Source organism: Protomyctophum bolini (assembly GCF_963924005.1).
Source record: "Protomyctophum bolini genome assembly, chromosome: 14".
Taxonomy (NCBI): Eukaryota; Metazoa; Chordata; class Actinopteri; order Myctophiformes; family Myctophidae; genus Protomyctophum; species Protomyctophum bolini.
In genome coordinates this window covers 15,923,564-15,942,104 of record NC_137875.1, presented here as the reverse complement: position 1 = coordinate 15,942,104, position 18,541 = coordinate 15,923,564, and the positions used below count along the sequence as shown (strand labels likewise).

Below are 18,541 nucleotides of genomic sequence, written 5' to 3'. Positions count from 1 at the left end.
GTCTCCCCATACCCCTCTTTATCTAATATCAATGATAATACTAACGACAGGCTGTGGGGCTATCCTCCAACCATTCCGTCTTGCCCCTGGATACCCCTTCTGCTTATCTTTCTGCTGCTGTATGTGTGTGTGGCCCAGCTGCAGTCATACTGTACATACTGTACAGTGTACCATGGTGCCTCTGTACCAAGTGCTCATTCAGCGCTGCATTTGAACTGTATGCATACTCGGTGGTGGTCGTTTGCTAGCTGGCAGGCACATTACAACACTTCACTGTAGAGGTCAACAATGAATGTACTTAATGGATGTATGGATAATTTATCAATAATTTATGCAGTTTGCATGTGTTTACTTCAGACCCAGGGGTCGGCAGCCTTTTTCACATGAAGTGCCAAGTTTGAAATGTGAAATATCAACATTACATTTTGATGACACGACATCAACATTAAATATTTCCAACTGATTTTCATTGTCCATTAGGCCGCTATAGACCTTTATTTCTTCTTCTTTAGAAATATTTTCTTTCACATCAGGATGTAATAATCTAGAAAAAATAATCAAAAAAAATGTCTAGTTTTGTTTCGTTTGTCTTAAATGTTTGTGAAATTAATGGAAAAAAGCAATACAAATTTGAATCATAAAAAAAGGATGTAATAATCATTAGACTATCTCTCCCATCTATCTATCCCCAGTCAGAGTTAGGAGTTTGAATGAATGTAGAAGTATGTGCAGGCGGTTGTATAAATGTGAGGGGACTTAATTTAACTGACTGAACTGTTTTTTTTTAATAGAAATAAAATCACACTCGTGTGAAGTGAGGGGCGATCTTCATATCACATTCCATGCTCAGCAAAAAAGATGTGCATAGGAGGGCCCCTCAAAAACCTCTCTTTCACATGCCAGTGATCATCCTCCCCTATTCCCTGTGCCAATGTTGGTACTCGTGCCTAAAGCCTTAACCACACCAGAGGGTCACCATGCAACTCCTTGCAACTCCTTGCAACTACTTGCAACCATTATTCCCAATGGCAGTTGCAAGGAGTTGCATTGGTGTGGCTTGATTTGTTGCAAGGAGTTCCAAGGAGCGCGTGGAACCGGCCGGTTGCCTTAATAGTGTGATATTTAAAAAAGGGCACATTGCTGTCCAGAGGGTCTATCTGTGTCTATCTGTGCATGCCACTGCAAGGAGTTGCAGCTGGTGTGGTTTGGGCCTATGGTTGCTTACTCCCGGTTTACTCTATGCTGTTCTTTCTTGCAGTGCGCGGTGGCCCAGATTGGAGGTGGACTGACAGCATCAGTACTGGCATACAATAAGACTGCGGAAAGCTCCATTGCAGCCTTTTTGACTCAGCCATCCTACTGTACATCCATCCATCCATCCATCTTCAACCGCAGCTCCACCAGAGCTCCAGACTTACCTCTCCAGAGCAACATTAGTAACTTCGTTCTGCATGGGGGATCCCGAGGCGTTCCCGGGCAGATTTTGGAGATATAATCCCTCCATCTCAACACACAACTCGTACTGTACATGTTTGCTGTATCTGTAAGATGTGCGCTGTATTTATATATTATGCTGTGTACTTAAAGTATAAGCTATAGTGTAAAGTTTAAGCTTATATAGGGATGTGCTGCCATTTGTTTTGCTGCCCTTTTATCCTGTTTCAGTGTTCGTTGGGGAGACTGGTGTCTCTGTTTGACCTGGTGTAGTTTACTTACAGTAATTAAAGCTGTGGGTAGGGGCTAGATTATTGCTATTCTCTGTCTCGCCCCTATTGCAATAGAGGTCGTAATAACACAAGTAATTCTGTATTCTGTTCACATTTACTGTTCATTATGTAATGTTGTGTTCTGGTGGTGTACCATTTGTTAACTTCAATGAAAGTTTTTTTTAACTTGTTGTTACATGTCTCTGTGACAGTGGCATCGCAGTTGGTGTTCATTTACAAATACCGGTAACACAGGGTTTTGCTTGACAAATTTGTAGTGGAGCTAATCTAGGATAACGGTCAAGTGACTTAAATTCTGATACAAAATAAATATTGATTAACGGATCCACAGTGTGGTCATACTGATAATCATGACTGAGACCTGTCTCGTATACGTGGTAGGCCTACTTGTGTGCTGAATCAACCCCTCCAAGGGCCCTGGCGTTACACCAAATGAAAATGCCCCATGCACTCGCGTAACACAATCAAGAACGACACTTTTTGCGTTCACGCACCCAGTGAATTGAACGCACTATCACTGCTGCTCCCATAGAGTTATAAGGCTGCTCCCATAGAGTTATAAGGTACTGTCGATTCAATAAAGTAATTCTTTACCAAAAGAATGGTGTGCGGGCCCTGCCTCCTTCCATAATTGCCTTATTGGCCCTGCACCCACTGTCGAGGTGCGTGTAAATAGGTATGCTCTGAAATGATAAGGCTGCTCCGGTGCTCCCATAGAGTTATAAGGCTGCTCCCCTACACTGGATCTGCCATTTTTGAGTCTCCTCCTAGGCTCCCACCTAGTGGTTAAGAAACTGTTGGACGACCAAAAACACTAGCTGGGCTGGGGTTCCTATGTTGCGTTACATTAAAATCGGTGACCTATATGAATACGTTTGACAGAAGCAACAGCTGTATCTATATTTAAAATAGTCGTGCACAGGGCCCGGCAAGCTACAGGCCCTGGAGGCGCATACACATTGTTAATCCGGGCCTGCTTATGATCCCGCAATGATCTGCTCAAACCCAGCAGGGGATATTAAAGTATGTATGCAGACTAATCCGTCCATGGCTGGACATTAGACATTAAACAAACATTATGACCTAGTTTTTTTTGTTTTTTTTGTTTTTCTTTCCTTTTTTTCAGTCAAATGTTTGTATTGAACCAACAGCTGAAAACACCACTGATATTTCTGTGGATTACTTGAAAATTCCTTATTCTACTTTGTGGGTCCCCACCATGGTAAAAGCTCTCGGAAAGTCGGTTTCCAAGTTTTAATAAAAATGTTTTGTTAAAAAGACAAAGATGCAGTCTTAGTTTGGGGCATCAATTACTATACATTTCAATCAATCAATCAATTAAAAGGTATTTAAACTTTGCAAGTTATAGGAGAGGTAAAATAATGTAGGCTATAGCAGTAGCCAGTCAGTTATTGTGTTTTACATAATTTACCGCTGGTAATAGTAGAGCAAAGATTACAAATAATATTAAAATAAATGAAAAGGGTGGTGGTGTGCGCAGTGCACTGTCTGTGACTGTGAGCTTGTAGATCGGCTATTTTCGGGCTTTGGCCCCGCCCCCTACGACCGGCCACGGCTTGATTTTCCATTGGCACGATGATGACGTAGGTGAAGCCTCTCCTATTATCCTCTCTCTCCCAAACAACCACCAAGCCAAATCGTCCGGGAGGCTAGTCGGCGTGCTTCTCCTCTGCTCTGAATGATTGAGAGGGAGAGAGACTTTTTTACACTGCACAAAAAAAAACCGCTAGGCGAACGAAGCAGCGACGCTGACTGAACACTCACTCGTCGCTGAAAAAATGAGCCAGAAGAACCCACTACACTAGCAGCAGACAGTCGCCGTGGATTTAATAATACAAACGGAAAGTTTTACGATATGGGCTGGCCCTGGACGTAAAAAAGTACAAGTCCAAATACATACCGGGTAAACATCACCTTCTTTATCTTTCTTTCTTCTTCTGCTTCGGAACACCTTTTTTCCCCAAGAAAAGAAGCAAGTAGAATGCACAGCAGCAACCACCGCAGCTGCTGCTAATAATGCGAGACGAGCCGAGTCGCTGGCTGCAGTCTCACACTAGTGTCTGTTCCTGCGTTTATTTCTTTTTAGCCCGCTTCTGATGCACAACAACCGGACTTCTGTTTGTTTTCAGTTCTTTTAACATCCATCAAAGTCCTCCCCGAGCGACCTGCCTGCAGTAGAGAGAGAGACAGAGCGAGCATTACTATGGCTGGGAAGCTGACAGCACAACAACAGGGCACGGGAATGCTGCTGGTGACGGCCAACGTTGGATCTCTCTTTGAAGATGTGAGTGTTGTCTGTCTGTCTGATGAACCGCGCTACAGTGTGTCTAGTCCTATTGACTCTTGACGGGTGATGATGTGCGAAATATGTTTCCGAGAAGGTGGTTGCTTGTGGTTACACTGTTGCCGTTTTTCCACGTCCTGTTCTATGGTTGATGATCACGACTCGTGTGCTGGTTGGTTTGTAGCATGCATGCAGTAGCAGCCAGCCTTCAGGCTAGTATACAGTAAACCCCACCACTATACTCTTACACATAGCATTATACTAGGTGCATAAACCCATAGCTATGGCCTCTCTCTCGAGTCATAAGTCACAACCATAAGTATACGTGTGTAGGTGGTAAATAACATTTGTATATACACCATATATGCTTGTGGTGTGTGTGTTAAGAGCAATGTAATACGCAATCAAGTATTGATTGCGCAAAATCGATCATCATCTGCCTGGTTTGAACTGCTGTAGTGTTGCAAGTGGCCCACATTTAAGGTAACTGTTTCTTTATACCGTTCAGTGAGTCCCATACAGGGAATAATTTATAGGCTACATCTGGCTCAGTCAGTGCTGCTTGCCTCCTAGGACTTGTCAAAGTTTTTGCACCATGTGTATACATGCAGGAGCTGTTTGTTGATGTGTCAGGTGTGTGTGTGTGTGTGTATATATATATGTGTGTGTAATGGAGCCCTATACAAGCATAGAAATACTAGCTGCTTGAGATTGTCGTCATGACGATCATCTTTATTTACTCACCAAGACTTGTGTCTTTAAGGAAATCACATATTGGCTAATCTGTAGAAAGTGAAACCATATGGCATGTTCTAGTGTTCACTATAGTTTAATTTGGCTATATATATAAGCTTATCAAGAGAGACGACTAGTCTCTTACTGTGGGCTACTATTTGTGAATATACATGGAATGACATTTTTAAATACTGTTATTTAATATTTATAGTATACCGGAGCTTCCCTGTGTTGTCTCCTCCCTATGTAGCATCATTTGACCTTTTTTGCGCTGGCAGTAGTCCTAAATGATGGTGGTAGCCCAAGTGTGATCATTGTTTGTGATTTAAACTCTTCCAAGTTCAAACATAGTGTGTCACTTTCAGTGTTGTGTCAATAGGCACAAAGTAAGTCCTGTCCCTCCTTCTCTCTCTCTCTCTCTCCCTCACTCCCCATACCCGTGTGAACCGCTGGTCCCAAACATGAGAGTAAAGCATTTCTCTCACTGGAGTAAGCCTATAAATAGCTGAGCTAGTCACGGCCCAGTCGCTGAGCTTTGGGTGTCTTGTGGATTTTTTGTCCACCAGACTTTTTAACATGCATGGAAAAATGTCGAATTTTGAAATCTGAAAACTTAAAAATAGTTGCTGTAACAGGATAACTTTTAGGACAGATGGCAGCCATGATTTTGGTGTTCAATTACCATATCATGTTGTAAAATGTCCCAAACGTTGGACAATATGTAATATCAATATTTCATATCGGATGTTACATTGATTCGGTACATTTAAGTGATATCTTGGAATCCAGTGTGGCGCCGCAAGGCAAACGATACAAAACTGATACCTAGCATGTGCACAACAGGCGTGTAATTCACCTAGTCCCATTAGTTTTTAGTATGACTGTATAAATCGACCACAGTAACATTTTAGGACTCTTGCTCATCATATCACAAATACTTTTGTGACCTGAAAGTATCAAATGCGTATTAGACACAACATTCCACAAAAATCCCAAAGAGTGAATTTCGGAAGTGGAAATTGATGTCTTTAGCTTTACTCAAATCACTATTGTGAATTTGAAGAAAGCTAGAAGTAGGTATTTTGGCCCGTGTCGCCGGCATGGTTGTCCGGTCACATTAGGCTGCAATGCCAGCCAGACAGGGGTAGAGCAGCTGGATGGGGACCGTGAGGTTACCAGTTCAATCCCGGGTTCCTCCAGAGTTGGTTTCGAAGTGTCCTTGACGCTGAACCCCAAATTGCTCCTGATGTGCAGGTTGGTGCCTTGCATGGTTTCCTCCGCCATCAGTGTATGGATGTGTGTGTGTGTGTGTGATTGGGTGAATGTTATGCACAATCTATGCAAAGCTATATATAAAGGCACCATTTATCATTTACAGCATGTTGCTAGGTTCGAATCCCGACCCCCACTCCACAGCTCTCTCCAGTTCCTCTCAGTCTACTGTCGGGGAAACCATGAGTTATATATAGTTAATTGTTTTCATTGATTCTCACAAGATGACCATGCTATTGTATGTGTGTTCGTCATTGCTTGTGTCTGTCCCTTCCTTGACACCTGATCAAGATAAGGTAATCTGTGACAGTGAATGCTTTTATTCAGATGGCCTTCAAGTAGAATCGTATATTATATCGCTACCTAGTAAGGTTGGGCGATATGCCAAAATATCCCATCGTCCACCCCAAAATCACTGATTTAGGATATATTTGCGCTATCAAAGCAATAATGTGAGAACATCTCCCTAGTCCTTTAAGCTTGAGTTATACTTCAACACACACAAGTTCCGGGGACCCCCCGGGGACCGCCACACTGAGTTACATCACTTAAATCATATGGGTGTGATTTTTATCCACCTGGCCGGGGAGCCCTCCCCTGTAACTAAAGGGACTTGCAACGAGTGTTAAGCTGACAAGTTTTAATATCAGATTTGACAGCAAAAGTTAAGAATCAAGTGCTGGATCTTTTGATAACGGGTTTTTATATATATATACCCACACACAGAGCTATCATCAAAAGTACAGTAGTTTATAAATAGAAAACTAGGAAAGCAAAAGCTTCTGTATTCCTCTGCTCCATTCAGTGGAGGAGTTTTGAACACTACACATCACGGCAAATTACTTGTGTCACAACCATGCAGTACAAGACCAGAGGTTGTTTTTAATAGAAGAAAAGATTTGCTCTCAAAGCCGCAACAAGTGATCACACATGACTGGTCTGGCTGTAGTGTGTGCCGCCTCAGCTGTGTGCATTAAATCTGCTAAATTAAAAAAATCAATTGGACTCATCCGATTGTCGATATATTCGTAACCCGATGTCGAAATTTTTAAAATGTTGACCCCATCTGAAAATATGGGACCCCCCCCAGAAGCTAATATTTGAGTTAAAAACTGAAAGAATATATTTGAGATAAGATTTGAGGCACATTTTCACGATTTTTTAAGATAGCAGACATACAAGTTGTAAATCAAATCAAATCAGATTTGATTTGATTTGACCTACAAGTTGTAGATCTGCTATTTTTCAATAGCTAAATTATAACAATGCTTAAAACACCAAAAGGGGTTCCCGCCCAAAATGGGTGAATCAGTTACTACCTAGAAACATACAATACAAATTACAATCATATTCTTCAAGATGCACATGTTTGTGAGATGCTTGCCTGTGGTAAGATATTGGAGTTGGCTAGTTAACTGGAGTCACACTTAAGACTCATGGATTCCTGTTTTGGCAAGTCCCAGTTATCAATCATGTTGTGTTTTTCAACACGGTCGGTCATATGGAGCCGCTGAAAGTAAAGGCTGTTTTACTGCTATTTGGCATTGTGACGTCACCTTTTTTGGCTTCTTTAGAAGACCCCCTTCAATATGAAGTCAGAACATTTATAACTTAAACTATCTTAAGGCTAAGTCAGAAAACACTTCATCCTAAAATTAACTGTAGGTTCTTTAAAAAGTAATGAGACTGTGCCATATATGGTGGCATTTTATGCTTTATTTCAGATGGGTCAGTGTAGTGGAGAGACTGGACAAATTGGCATAGAGAGGGAGGAGACAGAGGCCATGTGAGACAAGACACCCACAAGGAGCCTAGGTCCTGTGCAATAGCTCCAGGCAGGCGTTTGACTTTAATATTGATGGCAAACATTTTGTTTTCCTGCAGTCATCCAAATGGAAAGGTCATTTTCCGCTATTTGCACTTGGGAACACACACACACACACACACACACACACACACACACACACACACACACGCTTGTTAGGAGTTACACCTGGCTAATGTAGGTAACGCCTCGACTTTTTCCTGCTAGTGGTGCAGTTGCCATATTATTGAGGTACACTATTTGTACTCAGATGGCAGCATTATTTAAGTTTAGGCATCATAGATTTGTATATAGCTCCGTTTGGACTTTGGAACCTCAATATCTACGCTTTAGCTCCAAGATATCCTGCCACGGAACCTCATCTCGGAGCTAAAATGTAGATATTGAGGTTCCAAACGGAGCTAATTTGTATACGGCACATTGTTTTCACATTGGTACTTTGACCTACTAGTACAGTATGTAGTTCTCATGTAGTTTCTTAGGCTATTATGTTGATGGCACCCCATTAACCCATCCTGGGCGGGAATCACTTTTGGTATGTTATACTTTACCTATTGAAAAATTCTGGAGGGTCCCTGACTCCCTGGAACAACGTTCAGATGGGGGTCGGCGTCCAATTATATATTTGGGGGTCATGAAATAGTTTGAGAACCACTGACATACAGTAGAAACGGGTTTTTCAGAAAACTGTCAGGATTCAGAAGGCATTTGTAGAATAACAGACAAGACAGTGACAGACAGAGTGCATCATTAGAGCTTGATCTGGTATAGATTTCCCAGTGAAACGTTCAGCAGGATCTTGCCAGATGATAATTGTACTAGCCTTACGGTAGTGAGAATATTGACTGAGCTCTATATATGACGAGTAGCAAAAATCCCCAGGCCCACAAGCTCACAAAGTGCTGCGATCATGTACTGTATGGCACATTGTGAGCTTGTAGATCTGCTATTATTTGAACAGTACTCCCCGGCCTACTCGGGAACAAATGCAAGTTGAAAATGCATACACCCAATCACCCACTGTAGCCTTTATCTGAGTGTCTGTCTGTCTGTCCCTTTTCATGCCGATCCCTAATGTCATCAGTATTGGTCAAATTGTCTGTTCTGGACAATGTTTCTGATCAACTTCATGCTGGTCACTCAAATCCTCTGCGATACACGTGATCAGTCGGACGGTTCTCAAGAACATACGTGAAGGACTATACATTCATTCAAACCTTTATTTATTCTCGAAAGACATTGAGGTCACATTTTCACATTTGCAGTATCGTCGAGATACACATAAGACAACATTTCAAAGCAATGTTTCCTCATCGTGTGATTTTGATATTTTTGGAAAATGTTTCCTTTAATAATATGTCCATTAACTGATTATGTTTTAGATGGCAGTGGTACTTGGCATGTGACTTTGTGGTGAGCGACGTCTGCATGGCTGTGGAGGGTTGAGCTCCCTCTGAGAGCAGTGCCTCGGTGTAGAGATGTCTGTCTTCATACTACAAGGTTATTTACGTTCCCCTCCAGTGTAGCACGTTGCAGTAAACACTGGCCGTTGGCTGGGGCCTTTCATTTGATTACGAGTGCATGTCGTTTTGATTACAAAACACCTCTTGTTGGCCAGTCGACATGGCCATGTAGTGATGTAATGGAATACTATGCATAGAGCCCTCTCTGTTTTGCTACCCAACACTAAAGAAACCTGCCATCCATTCGCCCCTTTCAGGGCCATTCTAGGTATTTTTTTTCCTATATGTCACCTATTCTGTCTCTCTGTTCTTCCCTGTCTCATGAGGCTTACAGTCTCTCTCTGCATCTGTCTTTCTGTCTCACTCTCGTCCCCTGGCAGCTCATTAGCTCAGACCATCACAGAATGTCTCATTACAAATGGATCCAGACCCCAGCGAGCCGGCATATTTACACTACTAAAGATAGAATGAAGCAGGGGAAAAAGAAATAACCCCTTGAACGGCGTGTCTCCCTGTGCAGAGACTCTACTACTCTCTGTATCCTGTCCTGAATGGCTTTATTGTAGCGCAGCATACATGTGTGCATTTGCGAAGGCTTCACTTTTTGTGATGCTACCAGGCTTGGCCAAGCCGATGTCCTTTTCAAGTGGGGTGGGTGAGCATGGTCCACAAATAAACTAGACACTGCACAGTGCACACTATTATTAAGGACACAGTCACATGGCTGATGACAGGCCGTAAAGTGAATAACGTGTAGTAATTGAGTGGCCAGTTGTGTCTATTTTTAGTGTGGTACTGCCATAGTACCGTGGGTTATTGCTTTATGGTGTCAGACACGGGCTCTAATCAAATTTGGATTTGTTGAAGCTCAAGTGTGTGATTACAGAGGTGAGTCTTGAGAGGTTGTGTTGAGAGTATCCTCTCCAGTTCGCTGTTCGCCACCCTCAGCCTGTTCTCTTATCAAAGCCGTCCTCACGAGAGGAGCTCCTCTCGAGTCTTTTGAAAGTAGACGCCACCTGACAACCCTGTCTCCCTGGCTTCCTTTCTCTGCCAAACGTAGTACCCATTCCAGTTCCAGTTCCAGCACGTCTGTTGCTGCAGAAATGGAAACGTTTTCCTGTCACTATTTTCGTGTCCTGTGCGCTCTGCCGTCCTCCTGAAAGTCTCATAACATTTCGAAGTGGGGGAATATGTCAAGGAGGCCTCTATAAAATAATCCAGATTGCCACATACTTATGTATTTGTTTTGTTGCCTCAGGCATAGCATGACAATGTTATGTTGAAATGGCACACTACTAAATAATATTCTTGATGTCAAATTGGCTAGTAGAAACATGCCACAAATCTGCCGTGTAAATAACAAAACCATAACGACGACAACTGTTACAAAATGGTTTAATCCCCCCCCCCCCCCTATTTGGCATTGTATTGTACAAACCAAAACCCTTGTCTAACAAAAAAAATGTTTGAGTTGCAACTTTCGTTTGCGATACATAACGCACCCCAAGTCTTTATAGGATTAGCAGGATAAAAGGAGGTGAAATTAGGTTGAGGTTTAAATTCTCCATTACTGTTTTTTCTAGCGTAGGGCAACACAAGAAGGTGATTTGTGAATGGTCTGCTCTGTTTGTTGTGTTTGAGCATGTGACAGTGTCACATGCTGTATATGTGCAAGCAACACTCTAGTCTCTGCTTCCCTTTGTTTTGCAGATGGGTTCCCAGATCGGTGACAGACACCCTAAGCAGCGAAAACATACGTTTACATTGCCAAAGCAAATATTTGAACAATAGGCTACAATCTCAACCAGATGTATACAATTGGAAGTCAGAATCTCCATTACCGTATTGTGCCAAATATAAGACGACTCTGATTATAAGACGACCCACTCATTTGTGGAAAAAGAACATTGAATGTCAAATAGTCTAGTCCCCGATTATAATGCAACCCCATTTTTCTTTTTAGGATATTTTCATTGGAAAAAAACCTATACTTACATTATATTCAGGCCAATCAGGTTTCTTTCTATATATACCGAGATCACTCTATGCAGCTAGCGTAGGAATGATACTTTGACCAGCTTTGCAGGATGTGTGAACTTCTATATATCAGTGGTTCCCAAACCTTTTCATGTCAAGGACCCCCAAATTGACACTTATTAGCCCGCGGACCCCCATTTAAAAACATATGCCATGGGGTCAAGAGCCCTCAGCCGCTCTGCCCCTCACCTCTGGAACTCCCTCCCCCCTGATATCAGAAACATGGACTCATTTACCACATTTCAAACTCACCTCAAAACCCACCTGTTTTTATCTTGTTGTATGGCGACCTTGAGTGCCCTGAAAGGCACCTTATAAATAAAATGGATTATTATATGCCAGGGACCCCCATCATTTTTATAATGGCAGTGATTCTCAACCCGTTTAATTTCAAGGACCCACAGTTTGTCATGCATTAGTCTACGGACACCCATTTAATGGCATTTCTATCTCTGGGACCCCAATTTATATTGTAAAATCACTATTAATTTAACTGAGTGTGCAAATGGACCCATTAGGGTCCATTTGGTTACACTTGTACACTCTCAGAGTAACAGACCCATGTCCATAGGTCCATTTCGTTACGAACTATCATTTAGCTGGGGACCCCCTGGATCTCCTTCAAGGACCCCAGGGGGTCCCTGGACCCCACTTTGGGAACCACTGGCGGGCTGTGTTTTCTTGTTCTCTCTGTTGCTATTCATCAGTATTGTGAGATATTCCTAATCAAGCTCATACTTAGTCACTTAGACACGGATGGCAAAATAATAGTAACGTGATTCACTCATATAGACATATTACAGCCTTTCCCTTGTATTCAGACGTCAAACAGCTACCACTTCCCCCAAGTGTTTTAGTTTGTTACGTCTGCTGGTTTCTCTTGAATGCACCCATTGCCTATCCATTCTCTGTCCATGTGACAGTAGTCATCACTCATCATACATACAGTACAATTGCTATCGTTGTAGTTCTAGTAGCCTCTAGCGCTGCATGCCTCGTATGTTTTTTTTTCTCCCAGCGCAAAACAAAATCAGGCATTAATTTGTTTGACTGGTTCTGAAGAAGTGCAATTTCAATTTGTTGTTGAAATGTTACAATCTGAACTATAAAATAATTGAGGCTGTCCAATTCACTATTAATGAATGATGGTGCCCCTCACCATGCCCCAGGAACAGAGAAAGGGCACGTCAGTATAGGCCTTGCCCAGCTAAGCACAGCCTGCCGGAGGTACAGTACTGCTGGCCTGCCTGGGAGCTAAGCAGAGGTACAGTACTGCTGGCCTGCCTGGGAGCTAAGCAGAGGTACTGTACTGTACTGTACTGTAGGCCTGCCTGGGAGTTAAGCATTAGGTACAGTACTGCTGGGACAATTGTATTCATGATTATGTTGGAGAGAATCAGCTGAGCCCCTCCCGCTGGCCAGATCTGTTGATCTTTCCAGCCCAAACAAGCAGACAGTCACTGGGCTAGACAGTGAGTTTATAGTTGGCTGTCCCAAGGGCTGTGATGCACGCACAGCCATTCAGTTTATGGATCCACAGGGGGGTTCGACACATGCACACTGCACCAGGCACACATTAGGTATGGACGTACTGTGCGCGCACACACACACACACACACACACACACACACACAATAAACGGCTTATTACAGGGACTTCAATGTGGTCCCAACACAGCCCAACTTTTTCCACAGTTCATTGACCCCCTCCCTGTTCAGGAGGAGTTGATACAGTGTTTGTGTGTGTGAGCACAAAGAGACAATTGAATCCTCTGCCCCTCCGGACCCGGTACTGATAAGGAACTTGGATAAGGGTTGGGAGTGTCTGAGCGGAGCAGCAGAGGGGAAGCTCAGGTCCACTCCAAAAGCCATAAGTATCCTGGATGGGAAAGCCAGAGACAGACAGATACACACACACACACACGCTCTCTCTGCTGGGGCCAAGGACTCATTCATAAGTGGGCGCCTCGATCCTTCGTGCAGCACAATGGAATAGAGTGCGATGGAAAAATCTGTCAGCGTTGCTTGGAGCGCAAGCTATCGTTTTCTGTTCGTGTCACCACCGCAGGGTGCTGCTGGGCGCAGCTCACCCGGATGTCCGAACGTTTTAACTTGTCACGTCCACTTATTTTTGCAACATTCTTTTACGGCATGTGAACCAACCGTCCGCTTTGAGCTTTTTCATTAAAACGAAAGGCATGCTAGTTCCTTTTTTATTAGTGCATTCATATCGATTTGTACCCGTGTCGTGAGTCGTGACTCATGAGTGTACTACAAATGGACCATTACTGATTCTATTTGTACACTGAGTTAAATTAACACTCAGGATTTTTGCTTCATACTCTTGTACATGTAACAGTTCAATGTAACAGTGTTAATTGTAAGTGTTATACACAAAATGTAATACAAATAAGTGTTTCTATCTGACGCCATTCTCCATGTATATAATATAGTGCATTAGTGGTCACAGCTCCTCCTGTCCCCTGTATGAATGTCCTGCCACACCTCCACCTCTTCCTTGTCTATTTCCGTATCGGAATGAGAGTAGTGTCATTCTGTGTCATTAAAAAGTGGGTTTGTTGGTGCATAATAGTCAGACAAATTTACAATTCTAATAGCTTTTTTTTGTAGCAAAAAGATGGGATGAACTATGGTTTTATATGTATTTCCCCACACTTCCACACAATATGTTAAATATGGCAGTAGTAGGGATCTGTACAGTTTTGAGTGATTTTTTGTAGCACTAGCATGCATAGTTTAATTATATAGATATTCCACTGTTACGTTCTTAGCTTACGTATGATTCATGATAACCATTTTTTATGAAAAAAATGCACAGGGAAGATATGACAAATAACTGAAATATATATGCAAAAATGACTGACCTATTCATCCATTTTATCCTACTAGACCTGTACGTGCCAGTCGGCCATCGGCCTACTTGAAAACAATGCAACTTGCGAACCATAATACCTGTTGATGGCACCCGTTTTAACTATCTGTCTGTGTCCCTTTTGTACCCATACTGTATATGAATATCTCTGTAGTATGCTATACCCATTGTCATAGCACCCATTTTAACTGTCTGTCTGTGTCCCACATGGAGATCTCTGTATCTGTCTGTCATGGAGATATCTATCTGTCTGTCTGCCTGTGTCTAAAGAGTGCAAACTGACGGAAAATGGACTGGTTAAGTAATCAATTGGCAGGTGTGGTGTTGCCATGGCAATCAATTGGCTGAGGCAGAGGCTTGAAATTGCACAGGTGAGGGCACTTGGGCTAATTAGGCACACTGGCAGAGCCTGACCAGAGCCGTTTGTGGACAACCGTGGGTCCGACAGACTATCGGGCACTGCACTCCCTGTGGGGTTGTTTTGTACTGACAGGCCTAAGCATGAACGTTGTCCCCTTGCTTGTGTAACACGCTGCATAAATTACATTCAGGCCTTCGATACTCCTGCTTCCATGCTGCTGCTGCTCCTCTCATAATGACGTTACGAGGCAAGGCAAGCCCACACTGGCCCTATAATCACAGGAATGTAAACACACAGCAGGGCCCATTATTAACCATTTAAAAAAAAGAAAGCCTCACTTCCCGGCCGGCTGCTGTCTGTGTGGGGTGTGTCGTGGCGGGCGGTGGGTGTGCTATATTTGTGCACGGTATGCACGGGCAGCTGGAAGCCTGGGGGCCACCTTCACTTAACTGAAATGAGCTGAAATCAATAATTTGATTCAATTAAAATATAGCAAAAATAGCTGATCTTCAAGCTCAAAACACGTCGCACTGCGGCAGGTTTTGAGCTTGTAGATCGGCTATTTTTTACAGTAATATGCAATGTGGCCCTCTGGAGTGAGTGTGGAAATATGGTGGCCCTAGGGCCTCTCCATTGTCAAAGTTGACAAAGTTGTTTGACTTTGCGGTGAGGCTAGAGAGTGTTGTATGTGTGCTGAATCTGATGGCATTGAGTTGGAGAGGTACAGTATAATGTGCGTATTATTTGTGTGCATGCCTGTTCTCAACAGTGTGACTGCATGATCAGTGTTGGTATTTATAACTGGAATTCAGCAGCACAGAGTTTATGCACCGTTCGTTCGCGTCATTCTGTTTACAAATGGAATTTGGCACAAATTTATCTTGTAAACCCGAAGAAACACACACACACACACACACACACACACACACAACACGCAAACGAACACCAGTATTCCTAGCAGCTCTAGAGAGAAGAGCACAGTACGCTACCCCCAATTCATACTGTTATCCAGAAAAGCTCAAGTAAGTCTCCTCCAGCACATGTATGTGGTGGTGCTGCCTGGTACCAGCATACAGTGTTCATTTAAAACCCAGTTAATTCATCGTAGGCTCTAAACAAAAGGATGGATAAACATGACATGAATATTTTCTAATCTAATCTTGTGTTTCTCGTGGATGGCCCAGAAGGTAATAATAGCTTTCCTCGAGATATCTTGTGTATGGCTGGATTGGGTTAACCCATAATGTCTGTAGTAGGCCTGTGTCAATGCATATCTGCTTGTAACTTTTTTAATTGGTTGAGCTGAAATTGAATTGACCCCCTGGCGGCTGAGAGGGAATTGGTTGATCTCTCTAGGCCTTTCAGCTGATCGGAACAGGGAAGGAGGCGGAGCGCTCTGCGGGGATGCTTTAGCTTTGGTCTAGCCTCTCCCTTTTCATCTTTTCTCCTGTCAAGGGCCTGCTGGCCTGATCTGAGCACATGTAGTTATCTTTGTGTGGCGTTTGTTTCACACTCCTTTTCTCTGTCCCGTGAACGGATCTCTTTTCATCCGTCTTCTTTCCCTTCTTCCAACTCTCTCTGTCTCTCTTTCTCTCTCCCACAGATAACTCTCCACTTCTCTTCATCCGTTTACCATATACGCTCGCCTCGGACACACATTCCCGGCAGGATGGGTGTTTATTTAACCCTAAGCCTTTTGATTGAGGGTGCTTATTGTCTCTGCTCCATCTACAGTCATTCGGTGTAGGAATATTTCCCAGTTAAGGCTATTGTGTAGCATATTGTGTAGACATAGCACTCTATAGTGTACACTGTATACTCATAGTTTTATTGTACAGATATTCTACTTAGACCAATGTTCTTATCTTGCTTATGATCCTTGATGACTATTTCTATGTATTTGACGTATTACCATATGGTGTTCTTGCTTACTAGTCCGGCAGCCGGGGGTGTGTGAAATTTGGGTGGGAAATTTGGCCTAAAATATTGTCTATATACTGTACATTCATGAGTCCACTTGCTGAGTGGCTGTCAGTATTGACCCATTTGTTTTATAGGGGTTATACAGTATGTGACCATATCATTAACATCCTATATAACTTGTCAAGAAAATGTCAAGATTTCATTATGCTTTAATGTGGCATGATTCTGAATCCATTCCAAGCATTAGTTTTGCACAAAAACACTCCTTGGGTTATAAACAGTCATAGCCACCAATAGCTTGGAATGGATTCAGATTCATGACATTTTGAAAATCTTGCCTTTATATAGGATGATAATGGAATGGTCACATATATTATCTCCCTATAAAAAAACGATATACCAAATTTCCCACTTTTAACAAAATAAACCTGTTGGCTGCCGGACTATACTGTAAATCACTCTGGATTAAGAGTGTCTGCTAAATGCCTAAATTGTTGTTTTTCTATCCCCCTTTCTTTTACAATGTGAACCCAGCCTCGTGTGAACTGAGTGGTGCTCCCCCCTCTCTCTCTCACTCTCTCTCTCTCATTAGAGACACAGCACTACCCCTCTCTCTGTTTCTGGCGCCCCCTACTGGTATAAATAAGTCACATACTCGTGCTCATTCAGGTACACAAACAAACAGGTACACGGACATTGCTGGTTGTAGGAGTGGTTGCACCACTCAACAATCATATGTCTGAAGTGAGTGGTGCAACAGCGCCCCCTGTTGGTACCCTAGACAGACAGACAGACATAGGGACATTGCTGATCCTTGAAGTGGTTGCACCACTTAAAAAGAGGAGAATGATCCGTTCAGAGTGATGAAGCAGAGCCCAGTACCATGTCCTCTAGTCTCCCTCCCCCTTTCCTGTTCTGAGGTCATGCTGTTGCTCGGAACACCTGGATGCTATTATTACTGCAGTGGTTTTCCATCATTTTCATGTCAAGTTCCATTATTTATTCAGCATTTGAGCCACATGCCACCATTTGATTACCTTTAGCCCCTCAGAGTACCCAACACTTAATATTTTGTCGGTGAATAAGATTTGGTGCACAATTCCATGCTGTATTGATGTTCGTACCATTAGGAGAGATAACAGGCGTTCGTTGATGAAAATAACAATTCTTCTAACGTTCACTTATTGTGTAGATTTGTGTTATGTTTCACAATAGTTTAACTCTTGAGAGCGTAACATGAAACCAAAGGGACCAAGGGTCAATTTGGATTAATTTTACGCTCTCAAGAGTTGGAGTTGGAAATCTATTACTAACTAGAACTGCACTCTGCCGAGTGCATACTTGCTTGTTGTAATATGTGCGTTTGTGTGTGTGTGTGTTAGGTTGCGCACAGGTGGTGAAAAACAACCATGCTGTTTTCGTGCTCATACCCACCCAGGCAGGCAGGCACCCACACACATGGCTCCGTAAGGCACCACTCAAATAAAGTCTAAATTTGCAAATTTGCCACTTTAAAAACTATACTTAAACCTAAACTGAAGTAGTAATTTCAATAATAACTTTGCTGCTGAAAGTTCTATTGGCTTAGTTGAGAGAGACATACGATACGTTCACGTATGAATTTGTGCTACCTGGTCTGGCTTCCTTCAGCAGCTGGCAACGGAAATCTACTCAGTCAGCAGCAGCACGGGTTCCCATTTAAGGCAAGATGCTGACTGCATCGCACGCATGCACGCACCCACACACGCACAGTCTGCGCAATACTGGCATCCCTTCACAAGAGACATAAGTTGATAGCTGCTGTTGATGCTTCTTCATCTGTTTTGCTTTGGAAAGGATGGTGTGTTTAAAAACCATGTGTGTACATCAAGATGGTTATTTCTTGGTTAGCCATTGCTAGAGAGAAATGCAGATTCTGGTGCGTTACTCCACAGATGATAGAGCTACTGTGGTGCTCTAGGCTGGCGTCTGTTTTAAATAGTGCCCCATTAGTCCTCCCAC

The 18,541-nt window shown here is 42.9% G+C and overlaps 1 protein-coding gene across 3 annotated transcripts in view; it reads left to right on the top strand.

The window, feature by feature from the left end:
- The first annotated feature begins 3,177 nt into the window (after window positions 1-3,177).
- The window catches only part of inpp5a (inositol polyphosphate-5-phosphatase A), a 206,406-nt gene continuing 191,042 nt past the window's right edge, over window positions 3,178-18,541 (top strand). Inside the window, exons 1-2 of one of the 3 annotated variants that reach the window (XM_080782480.1) lie at window positions 3,178-3,651; window positions 3,878-4,032. In XM_080782480.1, coding sequence (XP_080638606.1) covers window positions 3,952-4,032 — 81 coding nt within the window. In that variant the 5' untranslated portion in view covers window positions 3,178-3,651; window positions 3,878-3,951. Of the gene's footprint in view, window positions 4,033-18,541 lie in introns of all 3 variants that reach the window. The other 2 variants (XM_080782479.1, XM_080782481.1) reach the window with 2 other exon arrangements.